Source organism: Papilio machaon, chromosome 5 (genome assembly GCF_912999745.1).
Source record: "Papilio machaon chromosome 5, ilPapMach1.1, whole genome shotgun sequence".
Lineage (NCBI taxonomy): Eukaryota > Metazoa > Arthropoda > Insecta > Lepidoptera > Papilionidae > Papilio > Papilio machaon.
This window is the reverse complement of record NC_059990.1, coordinates 4,579,859-4,593,938: the sequence shown is the minus strand read 5'-3', so window position 1 is coordinate 4,593,938 and position 14,080 is coordinate 4,579,859. Positions and strand designations below refer to the sequence as shown.

The following is a 14,080-nucleotide window of genomic DNA, read 5'->3' as shown; positions in this document are numbered from 1 at the left end:
AAAGATTTGAAATCTCTTCAAGGCAAGCTTATTAAAATTTACCCAATTTTATTCTAATTTCTTATGATCTATCGAGCAACTGCATAAACAGCTAAGACAAGCTAAATTACAACCTAAAAAATATGTGATTTAATCACTATAACAAAAAAAAACTAACAATTATTTTTTTCCATTTGGACAACCTAATCAACTGTAAACTTATTGATAGACTCACAAACTAGATTATATATAGAACAATTTAAAATTCAATAAAAATCACAGGGGTATTTTGACAATCAGAAAAAGTACGATCACTTAATATCTAGAATTGGATGCAAATCAAAATCTAATTTATGAAAAAATGAATTGATTCGATTCTTGAAAAATTGCTCGCAGTTCCAACAAATTCATTTTTTACTACAGTGAAAGTGTTATCTAAATACTGTGCTAAGCAGAGTGTAAACTAAATGATTGACCTTTATAGTGACCAAATTATAACCTGTGTAATGATCATGCTATAGTTGGAAAATTAAATATGAAAATCAGTATAAAATACAACCTGTAAATATTCTTATTACATTTAAATATTGCTGGATTCATACAATTATAAAATATTAGACGAAAAGGGAAACTGAGGTAGGAAGGAAATGCATAAATCTCTCACAATAACCTTAGAATAGTTTGCCTAAAAAATACCTTAAATTTGTCCAAATAATGACAATTAAAAACATGTATAATCCTAAAAGTTTAAGTTAATGTGTAAAAAATTTGTACCATACTCAAATTATAAATTTTCCTTCAATTCACTTATTTTTTCTTTTTAACAACAAGACGTGGCCCTTTTGGTTTTTTCTTGTCCTGTGATGTGCCAGGTGAGGGACCATCGAAGCCATACTTGTGCTTAAGTCTTTCTCGTATGAATAAACCTTTTATAAGCCTCCTCCAGTTACCGTAAACTCTTGCATCTATTTTCTCTCGCTCCTTTCTTTCTAGTTCTTCTTGATCCTGGAGTTATATTTGAGGGTTTTAACAAAGGTACTGCTAAGCTATGGGGAGAAAAACTGTCCTTTGCTTGCTTAAATGCGCCTTTTGATATTACTGACAGTTAATTCTATCTCTATTAATAGTTTGAATCTTCACCACTGCTAGAAACTGGTACCTTAAGTCCCAAAATGGCGAAAATCAAATAGGCACAAAATATCACGTGTTATTAGCCTGTCAAAAAAGTGTAGTTGTCGTGTATTTTTTCTTTTAAACCATTTTCTGTGCCTAAGTAGGTTTTATATATTTTGGAGCTGAACTATTATGGGCTTTGACAGACAGTTTTTCTCCCCATTACAGACATAGGCATATTTCAATAAGTTGTAAAAGATAATTTTGATGGTTTTTACTAAATCTAAAAGTGTTATTCCTTTTCAAATAAACAAATTGAATAAAGGTATTCACAAAATTAATTAAAAAAATAACTTTAAACATTGCTTCAATGGAAAAATTTTGGGCTACCATTGTAATTAAACACAATCACCCTGAATATATCAAAAAATTTTCGTAACCTTCTAAAAATAAAAAAATAATTAGCATTTGCGAGCGATTTCGTCCGCGCGGAAGTAATCTAAACGTTATTCCAACTAGTAATTTATAACTTTGCCACATTTCAGTTAGAATCGTTTTGAAGTTACCTTGTGACAATTACCTAGTGTTTAGGAACCAGGCATACTATTACTATATAATTGCTACAATTTTGTGGCCTAAATAAACGATTTTTATTATTATTATTTATCCTTCTAAAATGTCACATTTAAAATAATAGTAAGTAGATAATTTGTGTACCTTGACCCACGCTTCAGTTAAAATCTCTTCATATTCCTTACAAACCACAAATCCATCATAGACCGGATGAGACCACCCTCCATTGAAGTCGAAACCAGTCAGTGCTGGAGCGCAGTCTATGTTCAGTTTCTTGGCCACTCTATTCAAACCGGGCACTAAAATCAAAACAATGTAAAGATTAATTTTTATGTCCAGTAGATTTTATAGGGTTAGTCTACAAATTTAGATACTAAAGTACAGTTTTCAACTAAAATTCTTTGTGGCAACTCTAGCCTATGTGTAACCTAACTTCTTTGTAGCCTATGTGTTCTTCCAAACTATGTAATACATTTGTACCAAATTACATCAAGATGCGTTCAGCTGTTCCGGAGATCGCTTCAAACATCCATCCATCCATCCAAACATTCCCATTTATAATATTACTAAGAATAATATTTAAAAATGAAGATGGTACATAATTTGTACGATTATTTAATTGGAATTTAAATCTTGTAACCATTTGATAAAGTATGAAAAAAAAACCTACATTTAATGTGTACAGTTCCTTTAGGAATCATACATTCTTTGAACAGTTCAACATTTCCATATGCATTCCTCGGAACAATACCATTTTCAGCTACTGGTGGTTCGTAATCAGTTACTTGCCATGGACCAAAAAGTTCAAGTGGCTTGTCTGTGATTAATTTATTAGATAACTGAAAAAAATTAAAATGTGTAAAAATAACAAATGCAGAACATAACCTATATAATTTGAAATTATTTTAACTTTTGCATACTATTGAATGCCGAGAACAATAATCTCTTGTATATTAATAGATCAATTTACTCACTCTATCCCACTTTGGTCTGGCTTTAACCACTTTATAAGGCTTTTCTCCGAGTCGGACAACTTTAGCCTCCTTGAGCCAGATGTCTCGTGACCTGCAGATGTGTACACACTCCCGCGCATACACCGCCTCGCCGCGCACGAAGCCCAGCGTCGCAGCATCCTCGGGGTACAGCGCCTCGAACTTCAGTAGGTGTCGCTTCAGAGCGTACAGAGGATGGTTTTTGTACCTATCAATTATATCAATACCTCTCTTATTACATATAAGCTGTGCCCGCGACTTCGTCCGCATGAAATATTGTCTTCGGGTTATATATTTAATGATTAGGGTAATTATTTTACTTAAAATTATAAAATACAACAAAATATTCATATAAACCTTACATATTCCCATTCAAACTTTCATCACCTATTTCCTTTGAGAGTAAAAGTTTTGTGGACTTTGAATGTCATATTTATTTATATCAAATTAGCTGTCGCCCACTGATCTCCGCACGGAATTAAAAAAATAACCTATGTCCGTCTCCTAGTTCTAACCTACCTCCCCATCAATTTTCAGGTAAATCAGTTCGACCGATCTTGAGTTATAAATAGTGTAACTAACACGACTTTCTTTTATACATATAGATGAATGTGGAGTTAGAAACATTGATAAATCATATTTGTCTCCTATTGACATAATTCACAATAAAAAAAATCACATGAAACTTACTCAGTAATACTTGTCGGTAATGGTGCCTCTAGCTGCATTCTATCTAGACGTTCATCTTCTTCCTTGTCCCGTGCATTCTTAGGTCCGAGCCACGGGGCCACAGCTGTGTTCCACCAGGACACTTCTGCCCGTTGCTTACGAGTGACTGTGTTCCAATGTGGTACATATTTCCTTGTTAGATCTTTTAAATAATTATTGTTGTCCCAGCCAACAACGTAGGCCACTGGATGTGTAGCCTTTGACTGAAACAGAGCAATCTTCTATAATTAATTTTTCTACAAATAATTTATTCTATTAGTGACTAGCAGTGGCCCGCGACTTCGTCAGCCAGAAATACATACAAAAAGACAGGTAAAATAAAAAAAATGGGTTTTCCTTATTATCAATGCTAAAACACAGACAGACACTTCAATTATATTAATGTGTATAGATTAATTCAACACATGAATATAGTTATTTTTTTAATAACTTAGTTATAGTTATTTATTAGTAAGATACAAAATATAGAAATGGAAAGAAAGTAAGTTTGTGTTGCAGAAGTTTTACTTACATAAATTTCTTTTGCACAATGCACTTTATTTCTAGTAACATCTACAGCCACCCACTCTTCTAGTTCCTCCACAAACACTTCACACCACACATCAATCCTGTCGGGAAGAACTTCATCATCATCCGACAAGACTCTGCGGTCTATCCTGCGAGATGTGCTCGGCTTAGGTCCTACCTTGACAGGCTTAAAGTCATCATCACTGACCTCCACACGAGGTTTGATGTCCTCTTCTGGTAAATGATCACTATCTTCATCTGAATTATTAGTTATTCCTGAAATTTATGTGATTTTTAAATGATTTGTTGATACAAATGTGGTTCTATTAATGTTTTCTACTCAATTAATATAAATTTGGAAAAAGGCAGTTATTATGAAAATTCAATTGCTTATCTTCTGTTAATTTCTAATACTCTGAATATAATGAAATTCAAATCTTAATACATTCTTTCAGTCTATATGCAAATGTTTAGATGGATGGATGGATGAATATTTGTGAATCGCTTAACGCATTTCGCTAAAATTTGGCATAGATAGAACATTAGTTTACTTATAAATCTGAAATTAATAAAATTTTACTAACCTTTTACTTTGTTCTTCTTTGACTCGGCTTTTGCTTCTTTCACTCTATTTTTAATGATGTCCACTAAGTCTGATGTTACATCATTTTTAGCCTTAGTTTTTTGTTTTAAAAGATCTTTGTGACTAACTCTCTGTTCATCTTCTAAATCATTTTCATTTTTTTTAGCTTTTTTCGTAGGCGACACATCTTTGAAATATTTACTTGTATTGGCATTTCTCGATGGATTACTTTTTGATCTTGTTTTTGCATTTTTTTCTATTACATCTGTCTTTAATGCCTGATTTGTTTCTAAATTAGTGGTTGTTGATCTTTTCCTTGATAATTTAGTTTTATTAACATTTGTGCATGTTTTTTCACCAGTAAAAAACTCACTTGCCATTACTTCTATATTTTCTTCAGTGGAAACTTCGATTTTTGGTACAATTTTAGTATTTCTAGCAGCTCTTGCTGATCTAGTTTTAGCTGTAATAACTGCACTGTTTGTTTTTTCTTTTTGGTCTTGTTTATTTTGATCGTCTTTAGTAATATCTTGAGTGGAAAGTTTTCCTTTCAGTTTTGCACTATTGGGTTTCTTAGCACTTCTTGAATATGATCCAATTCCTTTCTTAATTTTGAAGTCATCATCACTATCCGATTTTTGAGTATCTTGCATTGAATCATCTTCATCAGAATTATTATCAGTCGTATCTGAAATTAAAAATATATAATTTTTTATAACTAATACCTTCTTTTTTTTACCTTGGTAACAACTAACAACAAGGTAATCATCAATGCCTATGGATCTGCAATACCAGAGGAACTGCAAATGTGTCATTGGCCTTAAGGAACGCGATGCACTTGTTTCTTAACCGAATAGAATCACTTACTTATTAACAAAAAGATAAAACGAATTTTATTTTAGCAGATCATCTACCATACCTTTCGGTTTCAAAGGATATTTCTTATTTTCCTGCTCTTTTGAAGAAGAACTCTTGGGTTTTTTGCTTGCAGACTCTGATAATTCTTCATTTGATTTTGTATTAACATTTCTTACAGGTGTACTTTTTGCTCTAACTTTCCCTTGTGTTGTCTTTTTAGGAACTTCCTGTACTACCATGTCATTAGATGTGCCTGAATTAGTGGTTGCAGATCGTTTTCTCGTTGATCTTTTCTTAGGATTTTCATCTCCAACAAAAAACTTACTTGCTGTGATTTCTTTATTTTCTTCAGTAGCTTCTTCAATTTCTGGCACCTCCAAGTTATTACCAGATTTGATTTTCTTGCCTCTTTGTCGATTGAGCGATAATTTACTCTTAGCTGCGACTGGTTTTGAATCATTACCTTCGGTTTGTTTAGCCCTCTTCGGTGGTGATGCACCTTCCGACTCTTTGGGAATATTTTTTGATACAGCTTTTCTAGAGTGTGTTTTAGGACATATTTCATCATTGTTGCCATCAAACTGCAAGATTTTATTGGAAATAATCTCACTGCTTTTTGCCACTTGTTTATTTTGGTTTACTTTTATTGTGTTACTTCTTGTTGACCTTGTGATACGTGGTGATTTATCATCATTGCCATCTATTTGCATAATGTTGCTGATATCACTATCGCTATCCGTACTGTAATCATAATTTCCATCTAACTGTGGAATTTTCTTTTTAGTGTTTGTCTTTATGGAATTAGATTTTTTTATGTTTTTATCTTTACTTGCTTCTTTTTTGTCACTTTTACTTTTATCTGTACTCTTTGTTGAAATCGAATGTAGCTCAGAAGCTGGAGGCTTTATTGGTACTGTTACAAAATTTAGCATCACCCTGCAATGAAGACCTATCGCTCTCAACATAGAAACAAACACATAAACAAGATATTTTTTTGATGTAAGAATCTTATTTCTTATTTGTTGAATTAGTATTTCCTTTAGTTTTGGTGCCTTTGGCCTAAATTTACCTTCATGTTTATCTTTTTTTAATGTTAATGTCTTTTGATACCAAGAGGTTATTTGTTCTACATATTTCATGTCAACTCTTTGTCCGGGATAGCAGTCCTTGGAGTTTGGATTTTGCAATAGTGATAAAGCTGTAGACATAACTTCCTGATCATTTAACACAGTGCTAATGTAATTTCCATAGCCCAGCCAACATAGAACATGAACTTTATGCATGTATACTTGACACTCTTTTTTTACTCTATTCATTTTTCTTCTCATCATGTTTTCAACATCAATCTTTTTAGTTCTTCTTGATATTGAATCTGGTATATCTACAATTAGCTGTAACCCTTGTTGGGGTATTGATTTGCTCTCTGAAAATTATGTTATAATTTTAATAAGACAATATAATTTCGTAAGTATACACAATTGTTGTAATGGAAAAAGAAAGAGTTCTAAAATTAAAAAAATAGAAAAAGTGAGGAAGAAGTTTATATAAATTGAATTAAGTAAAAAAAAAAACAATTTATTGCAAAATGACAGTAAAACAAATTTTCAAAACTTTACCCTTTACTTCTTCCCAATCTTCCACCTCTGAATCACTTTGGTCATGTACTTTCTTCTTTTTCATTTTGGTGATTGTCCCTACATCATGTTCTATATCTTCTCCTAGTGCCAGTAAATCTTTAACATCTGATTCATTTTCATTCTGGTTGTGTGATGAATACTTTAAAACTGACATTTTAGCTTCTTCAACTTTAGCTTTATGCTGTTCTAATTCTAAAAATGTTTTCTTGGCAATTTCTTCACTTTCATCTTTTTCATTAACAGACCATACCTGTAAACAAGAAGTTCACACTTGTTTATAGTTAAGTTTTAGAAGGAAAATAACATAAAAGAAAAATCAAACTATATTAATGACATAGAACTAAATAGCTAATGAAATTGTTATCTTAATATAATATTAAAGTAAATGCTATCACATATAAACAATATGACTTGGATATGTCATAGAATAATATTGGTGAAAGATAGTATAGTGATTGCTGAGAAATAATGTAATTTTTATAACAATTTTTACTATTGAATATATACTTTTAATAAATAAAAATGATACTAACATCTTTATATTCAATCCCAGCATTATTGTCATCATTTTCTGGATTTGTATATGGTAATGTTTCTGTATGAAATTTCTTTTTAATTGTTGGCTTAGCACATTCATCATCACTGCTGTCTGGAATGATATGTAGAATTATAGAACAAGAATATAAGAATATAAGAAGCCAAGAACCCAATAACAAAACTTTAATAAAGACATCAATATTTGTAATTTCTTACCACTTTCTGAAAGATTAAGTACTGATGGTAATAACTTATCAGCTTCTGTTAAATCTTTAATTGTAATAGTAGGAACAGGCAATGGTTCATCTTCATCTTCGGCACTGACTTGTTTGTTTATTTTACTGATAAAAGCTTTGGCAAATTGGGGATTCTTTTTTCGATTAGCCTTCAAGACTTTTTGTGGCTTTTTGTGAACTTCGTCGTCCGACGATGGACAATTTTCTTCCTCGTTAATACTGTCATCAGAACTAGGAGCCGATGAAATTTTGGCCTCCGAACCGGAATCGCTAAAGTCGCCTCCCATATCATCACTTTCATCGTCATCTTTATAAACAGTTTTGATTACTTTCTTCCTAGTCGTAGGCATAGTAAAAAATCTGCTTAATCTGAATCCTTTGTGTTAACATAAAATATTGCGAAACACTTTAATTGCCCAAAGCCCAAACACGTTCCTACACGCTTCAACAGCGTTTTATTCTTATTATTTTGATATCAAATTTGGGTACATTAAAATATTGGCGCTAATGCCAATGTCAAGTTTCAACTGTCAAAATGACATCGACATATCAAGTACATCAAATAACAGATTATTGCCCGAATACTGAAACGTCACTTAAATATGTAAGAGCGTCTTAAATTATAAGACCACGCTTAAACTCCAATATGGAATTTTCGTAAGTCAGTTAAAGACGCATCTCAACTTTGATGCCACTCAAGTCGTACCATGCTTAAAGGCCACTCAATATCACATTTCCTATACTGGATCGTCACTCAACGACATTTTGCTGTCAAAAGAACTGTCATGTCGACTTAAGTACGCCAACAATTTAAGAGTGGTCGCGGGCTATCTTAAAAGTGAAAATCAAAGGTGTTAAGATGTCTGCTTCATCATAATCATCGCATTCGGACAAATAAAATTCTCATGTCACAATGTTCGTTCCCGTATTCCTCCGAAATAGCTTGACCGATTCTCATGAAATTTTGTGAGCATATTCAGTAGGTCTGAGAATCGGCCAAAATCTATTATTCATACCCCTATAAAGTTTTTTTTAACTGCGCACGAACGGAGTCGCGGGCGACAGCTAGTATTTATATAAAAATGCCGACTGAACGAGAATATATCGAAATCGCAAATAGGTTTGTAGCGACATCTGTCTGCGCCCGCTTAAACTGCTTAAAAAGTGTCTTGATGATTTATTAAAATTTTATTAATTTAAACTTGTCAAAACATAACGCCAGATGCTTTCCATTCTACAAAAGTATGGTCAAATTTTTTAATTTTTTTTATTTAAAAATACTTTAAACAGAAAGGATATTTTTAACAACCTTCTTTGATTTTTGATTATTTAGTATTTTTATTTTAAATTTCTTTACTATTTGGGAATGAACACGTCTTACAACTATAAGTTGTCCAAGCCATGCTGCGTGAAACGGATACGTAAAGTGAATTTTAAGAAAACGTAATCGAGAACAAGTATTTTTTATACACTCTTTGACCGAAAACAAAGGATGTTGCCATGACGTAAAAATAATACGTCTACTTACGGAATCACGCGCTTACATGTCTTGATTTGCGTTTGTGTATACCACTTAAATTTTGACGTCTGTTAAATTGTAAGCAATGCTTACGAAAGGAGATATTTAAGTAACGTTTCAGTATTCGGGCATATGACTTTCTTCGGCTTAAGAATAATAATATTTTTTCTGGAATTTTATTTCTAATTATCTTCATTGTAATTATTATTATTATTTTATATTGAATAAGCTAGCGCTTGACCACGATCCCACCTGATGAAGTGATGATGTGGTCTAAAGATGGTACGCGCTAGCTTTGTAAATGCCTATTCACTCTACTCTTGAAGGCCCCCACGTTGTACTTGGATGGAAAAACTGACGACGGCAACTTGTTCCAATCCTTTGGAGTACGCTTAAGGAAGTAACAAACCTTTTCGTTCGAACGCGCGGTAGTCTACTACACAAGGCTGGATTCCAGCCCAATGTATTATTTATTTAAATTAATATCTTGTTACGAACCTATTTTCTCTTGCTCGCATTCTCTCTTTAGGCGTATCGTTGTCAGTGGCAGTAAGGAGGTACTTGGAGCGAATCATATACCTCCACCGACTCCTCTCCAGGGCGTCTCTCACAACGGTGTAAATTTTCGTGGGAAATTTCTTCTTGACTTTGTTTGTCGTTTGTCCAACCTGCTGGTGAGCGGCCGTGCGATATTTTTTCTTCAGTGTTTACTCGTATTATTCAATTCTAAATGATAATGGAGCACACTAACATGTTGGTAAAAATTAATAAGACAATAAACAATAATTTGAAAGAACACTATGATAAACAATATTTTTATTTCAAATTATACATGAATAAATGGGTTTGACTTTATTATCTATTCAACAATTTCAGCTTTATGTGACCGACTCATTCCTTCAGTTTCGATTTGCTAAAAGGTTTTATAATTTACGGTAATGGAAAGGTTTTTGTGTTTGTTTAAAGAATGGTAAATGGTTTGAATCAATCTCGTTAAGTGCTTTTGAACTGAGCTTTATTGCCTGTGTAGCGGTGTAGAGTGGATGAGTGTACATTGTGACCAAACCAAGCTTCACCGGCTAACACTATTGCACTGATAATGAGTTTTGATAACCCTGACTGTGTGGGTACTTTTAAAATGTATTATTTTCATAAAAAATAATTAACAACAATGACATAACACCAATCTAATCGTAACCCAAAAGGGTAGGCAGAAATCAGCAGAGACTACCATTTGGTGCGGTCTTGACACACCTCTCTCGCTTCTTCTACATAAAAATCTACGCATATACCTACGTGCTCGTATATACGCGCATCAAATTAAGTACATATATTCAAATACGAGTACTATAAAGTTTAAAATATTTTCTTATTTCTTTGTAAATAAACACTAACATAATTATGGATTTATGGGCGTGAACTATTAATAATAATGAACATTTAAGTGAGGGAAAATATGAAGTTTTGAAAAACGGTCTCATTAGGTTGGAGCTAGACGGATGAAGTATGCAACGCGTTTCATTTAAACCCTTAATAACCAACTCGGTGCCCCATATAAAGCATAAACAAACATAAATAACTTCAATTGTTAGCTGCCTTATTGTTAACTTTAATTACATTTTGAATTAATTTTGTAATTAAAACGGAAGCTAAGGCGCGCCGCGTGAAGTTTAAGTGGCTGGAAACGGATCGACCCTGAGCGGGGTACGGGCACTGCCGGGAGGGGGGGGGGATGTCTTTAGATGCAATCTCAAAGTGGATTAATTAATTCTGAGGTGCTAGTCATCTATGTTTTATAGTTAAAGGTGCCTTTTTCAACATTTTACATTCTTTAAAAATCACCATTCTGCGAAAATATAAATAAATCATTGTAATCTAATCCTTATTTATTTACAATAAAGGTATGTAAAGTGATCTGTATGTATTTTAACACATTATTTATTTAATCTCTATATGAAACTAGATGTGAGTTAAAATAACCCTCGAATTGTTTACACACTTAGATCGCTCCATGTTTTATGCAAAGTGACAAAGACTTACGTGTACCTATTGCTTGAACGGCCATCGGCGAAATAGGTCACAAATACATATTTATTAAGAAATGACATGGAGTTGTCGTAATAAATTCGGGATAACTGGAACTATATGCGATTATGCAAGAATATACTGCTGATATATCTAAGGGGTTGTTACTTTTGTTAAAAAAATAGATTTAGTTTCATCATGAAAATCACATTACGAGGTACTATCTATCTGCTCGTAGAAATTGTATAGAGTATTGTAGGATACTAAACATTGAGACAAAATATTACATTATAGTATTACTACGTCAATGATGCTTAACTTAAAGTTTACACAATTCGTTTTTATCAATACAATCTATTACTAACTTAATCCGACGCCGCAGCTGTATCTCGGTTTCCGACACAAGAAATCGCCAAACTCCGCCTGTTCTGCACCATCTCATGCCAGTCACCCGCTTGCAGCTCAGTAGGTTCAGCTCCACTACATCTCTACGCGAGACAATACAAAGGTCTTTGTACAGGTCTTTGACAAAGGTCTTTGTATTGTCTAATGGATTATATCTATGGAGATACACAAAACAAAAAATAATGCGTATTGAAAGATTTTTAAGTGAAATAGCCGCCAATTAATTGCATACAAACGCAGTACAAAAAGTACTTGTGAAATCATATATTATTATCAGGTCAGTTTTAGATTAGACGTTTAGATTCAACGTTAGTTAACTTTATGTTAAAAATACAAACTACATATATCTTTTGTTTTGTAAGTCTTCAACGATTTATTAGAGTTGTTATTATTATCGTGTTTATAACAGACACTTTAGGTTTGTCCGCGCTCGCAACACCGATGATTATTTCGCCCGTGCCGAATTCATAAGTGGAATTGATATGTCGTTAAATGTTTCATGAGGTGCAAGCATCACCTGGCCTGATGAAGAATAACGTATTCAGAACGCTTTTCAAAACAACACTCTGTCGGCGCTACATTATGCATGAGGCACTCCATTCGCTGATCCGCTCAGGACTCCCGTTCGCGGCTCGTTAAGCGCCTACATTACGAACAAACATTGATTTTTAATGATTTATATTATTTACAAACGTACACTTTTACACGCTTACTTTATTTATAGCGGATAGAATAACATAATATGAAAATATCTACATGGTATGAAAGGATATACTAAATTTTTAACCCTGAACTGATTATATCTTAACGCTATATTTACCTAAAGTTTAGTATTTATTTTAAGGAGAGAAATAGAAAATCTAGAGGCGACTCTCTGAGCTGATGATATTCAAGACTTTTGCACTTTTCGATGAAGATCCCTTGTAGTTGCCATCTTCAAAAGAGATCAAGACTCCACTTATTGATTATAAAAATATGAGAATTATGTTCGTAGTAAATTAGTTAGTGGAGTCATGTTTATCGGCCGCTACTTTAGAAGAGCGGAGGGTGTTAGAAATGTAATATTAATGCACCGTCGTCCGGTAGAGTGCATTTACCTAATGGATCGCATGGTAGTAGTAGGCGTATGTTGTTTACTTTGTAGGTTAATTTATAAGATAGTCTGGCGTGCCAAGCGAAACCGTGTATTAATTTAAAAGAAAGTCTATCAGTCTATTAATCTATTTATGTTGCGTGTATATTTGATAGAGTTGTCGAAAACTCGCACAAACAAACTTACCTATTACCTACGACTGTTCCAATAAAAAAAAATGATGCGACACCTCGACGACGTTAGGCGAGAGTGGTATACATTACCGGAGTGGAAAAGTTAAAAAGCTTAAATGTATCCCGAGCTCGGCTAAAAGTGTCTGACAAAAGTTCGACTTCCATTTTAAAAAGCTCCATTACAAAACATCGAGATTCGCTTCCGCCACGTCGGTGACGGTGGCCGGGGAAGATGGAATTAAACTCGCTAAACTTTTCAATTTATTTTGTACGAAATCGAGCGTGGGTACGCGAATGGGATTTTCGTGAATATCGATGCGTCGCACCGAGGCAAGGTAAGGGGGCATAGTGGGTATCATGTCACAGGGCCTGTGCATGATACGCACTAGACATCGCGACCACCTGCTACAACGCAGTTTCTGGCAATACGTCTTCGATGCCATGCGCAGTACTGATCATGAATTCGTTAACTATGTGTATGTAGACTAAGTTTCTTGATGCTTTAAAAAATCTTTTACGTGTACAATTACAACATTTCAAAGAACGCTATACGTGTATATTCCGTTCTTGATATAAGCTTATATCGAACTTTACAAATGTAGATTAAGTTACATCTATATGTTACTTTGGTGGTAAAAAAAACATTGCGTATTATGCAAAGATTATGAGAAAATTTGACCTGGCGTTTCAATTATGAGCATTTAAAAAAAAAAGATTTACACGCCAGCCACCTTATTTTTTAAGCTGGTAGGCTAACGAATTTTTCATTCTTCTTCACGACTACAGTTTCCACTTTGGTGCTCTAAACATTAAATTTAAAACAATGTGTGAAAAAAATACAAAGTATCAAGATGCTACTGTCTTAGTTAAACATATACGGGTTCCTCCGCACTGAGCAAAGTAAGTTGAATTTGAGAAGAGTTGTAAGGCTTTGGCGCTGAGATAGTGCTTTTAGACCCTAACCCCGGGGGTGATGCAGTGGGTCCGCGAAGCTTCTTAAAATGTTTTCACTTATGTATATATGGGAATACATTACCCCCGGCCCGGCTTACTTGAGCGCACACTTACTTTTAACACAAAATTGAAGTGACGTAAAGCTTTCACTCGTCTCTCCTGTGTAC

The 14,080-nt window shown here is 33.6% G+C and overlaps 1 protein-coding gene across 1 annotated transcript; it reads right to left on the bottom strand.

Annotated features, from left to right (window-relative positions):
- Positions 1 to 744: 744 nt before the first annotated feature.
- On the bottom strand, positions 745 to 8,234 carry LOC106708592 (DNA repair protein complementing XP-C cells homolog). Its single transcript, XM_045678186.1, has 11 exons — positions 7,725 to 8,234; positions 7,505 to 7,620; positions 6,951 to 7,221; positions 5,396 to 6,757; positions 4,478 to 5,164; positions 3,898 to 4,169; positions 3,348 to 3,589; positions 2,640 to 2,865; positions 2,336 to 2,504; positions 1,810 to 1,964; positions 745 to 984 (listed from the first exon to the last, which is right to left on the bottom strand). The coding sequence occupies exons 1-11, from the start codon at positions 8,092 to 8,094 to the stop codon at positions 787 to 789; spliced, it is 4,068 nt and encodes a 1,355-aa protein (XP_045534142.1). The 5' UTR covers positions 8,095 to 8,234; the 3' UTR covers positions 745 to 786.
- Positions 8,235 to 14,080: the final 5,846 nt, after the last annotated feature.

Coding starts and splice junctions, on each gene's coding strand:
- LOC106708592 (XM_045678186.1), bottom strand. CDS start 8,094: ATGCCTACGACTAGGAAGAAAGTAATCAAAACTGTTTATAAAGATGAC. Junction 5,165..5,395: donor ATATCCTTTGAAACCGAAAG/GTATGGTAGATG, acceptor TTTTAATTTCAG/ATACGACTGATAATAATTCT. Junction 2,866..3,347: donor TTACCGACAAGTATTACTGA/GTAAGTTTCATG, acceptor TATAATTGATAG/GTACAAAAACCATCCTCTGT.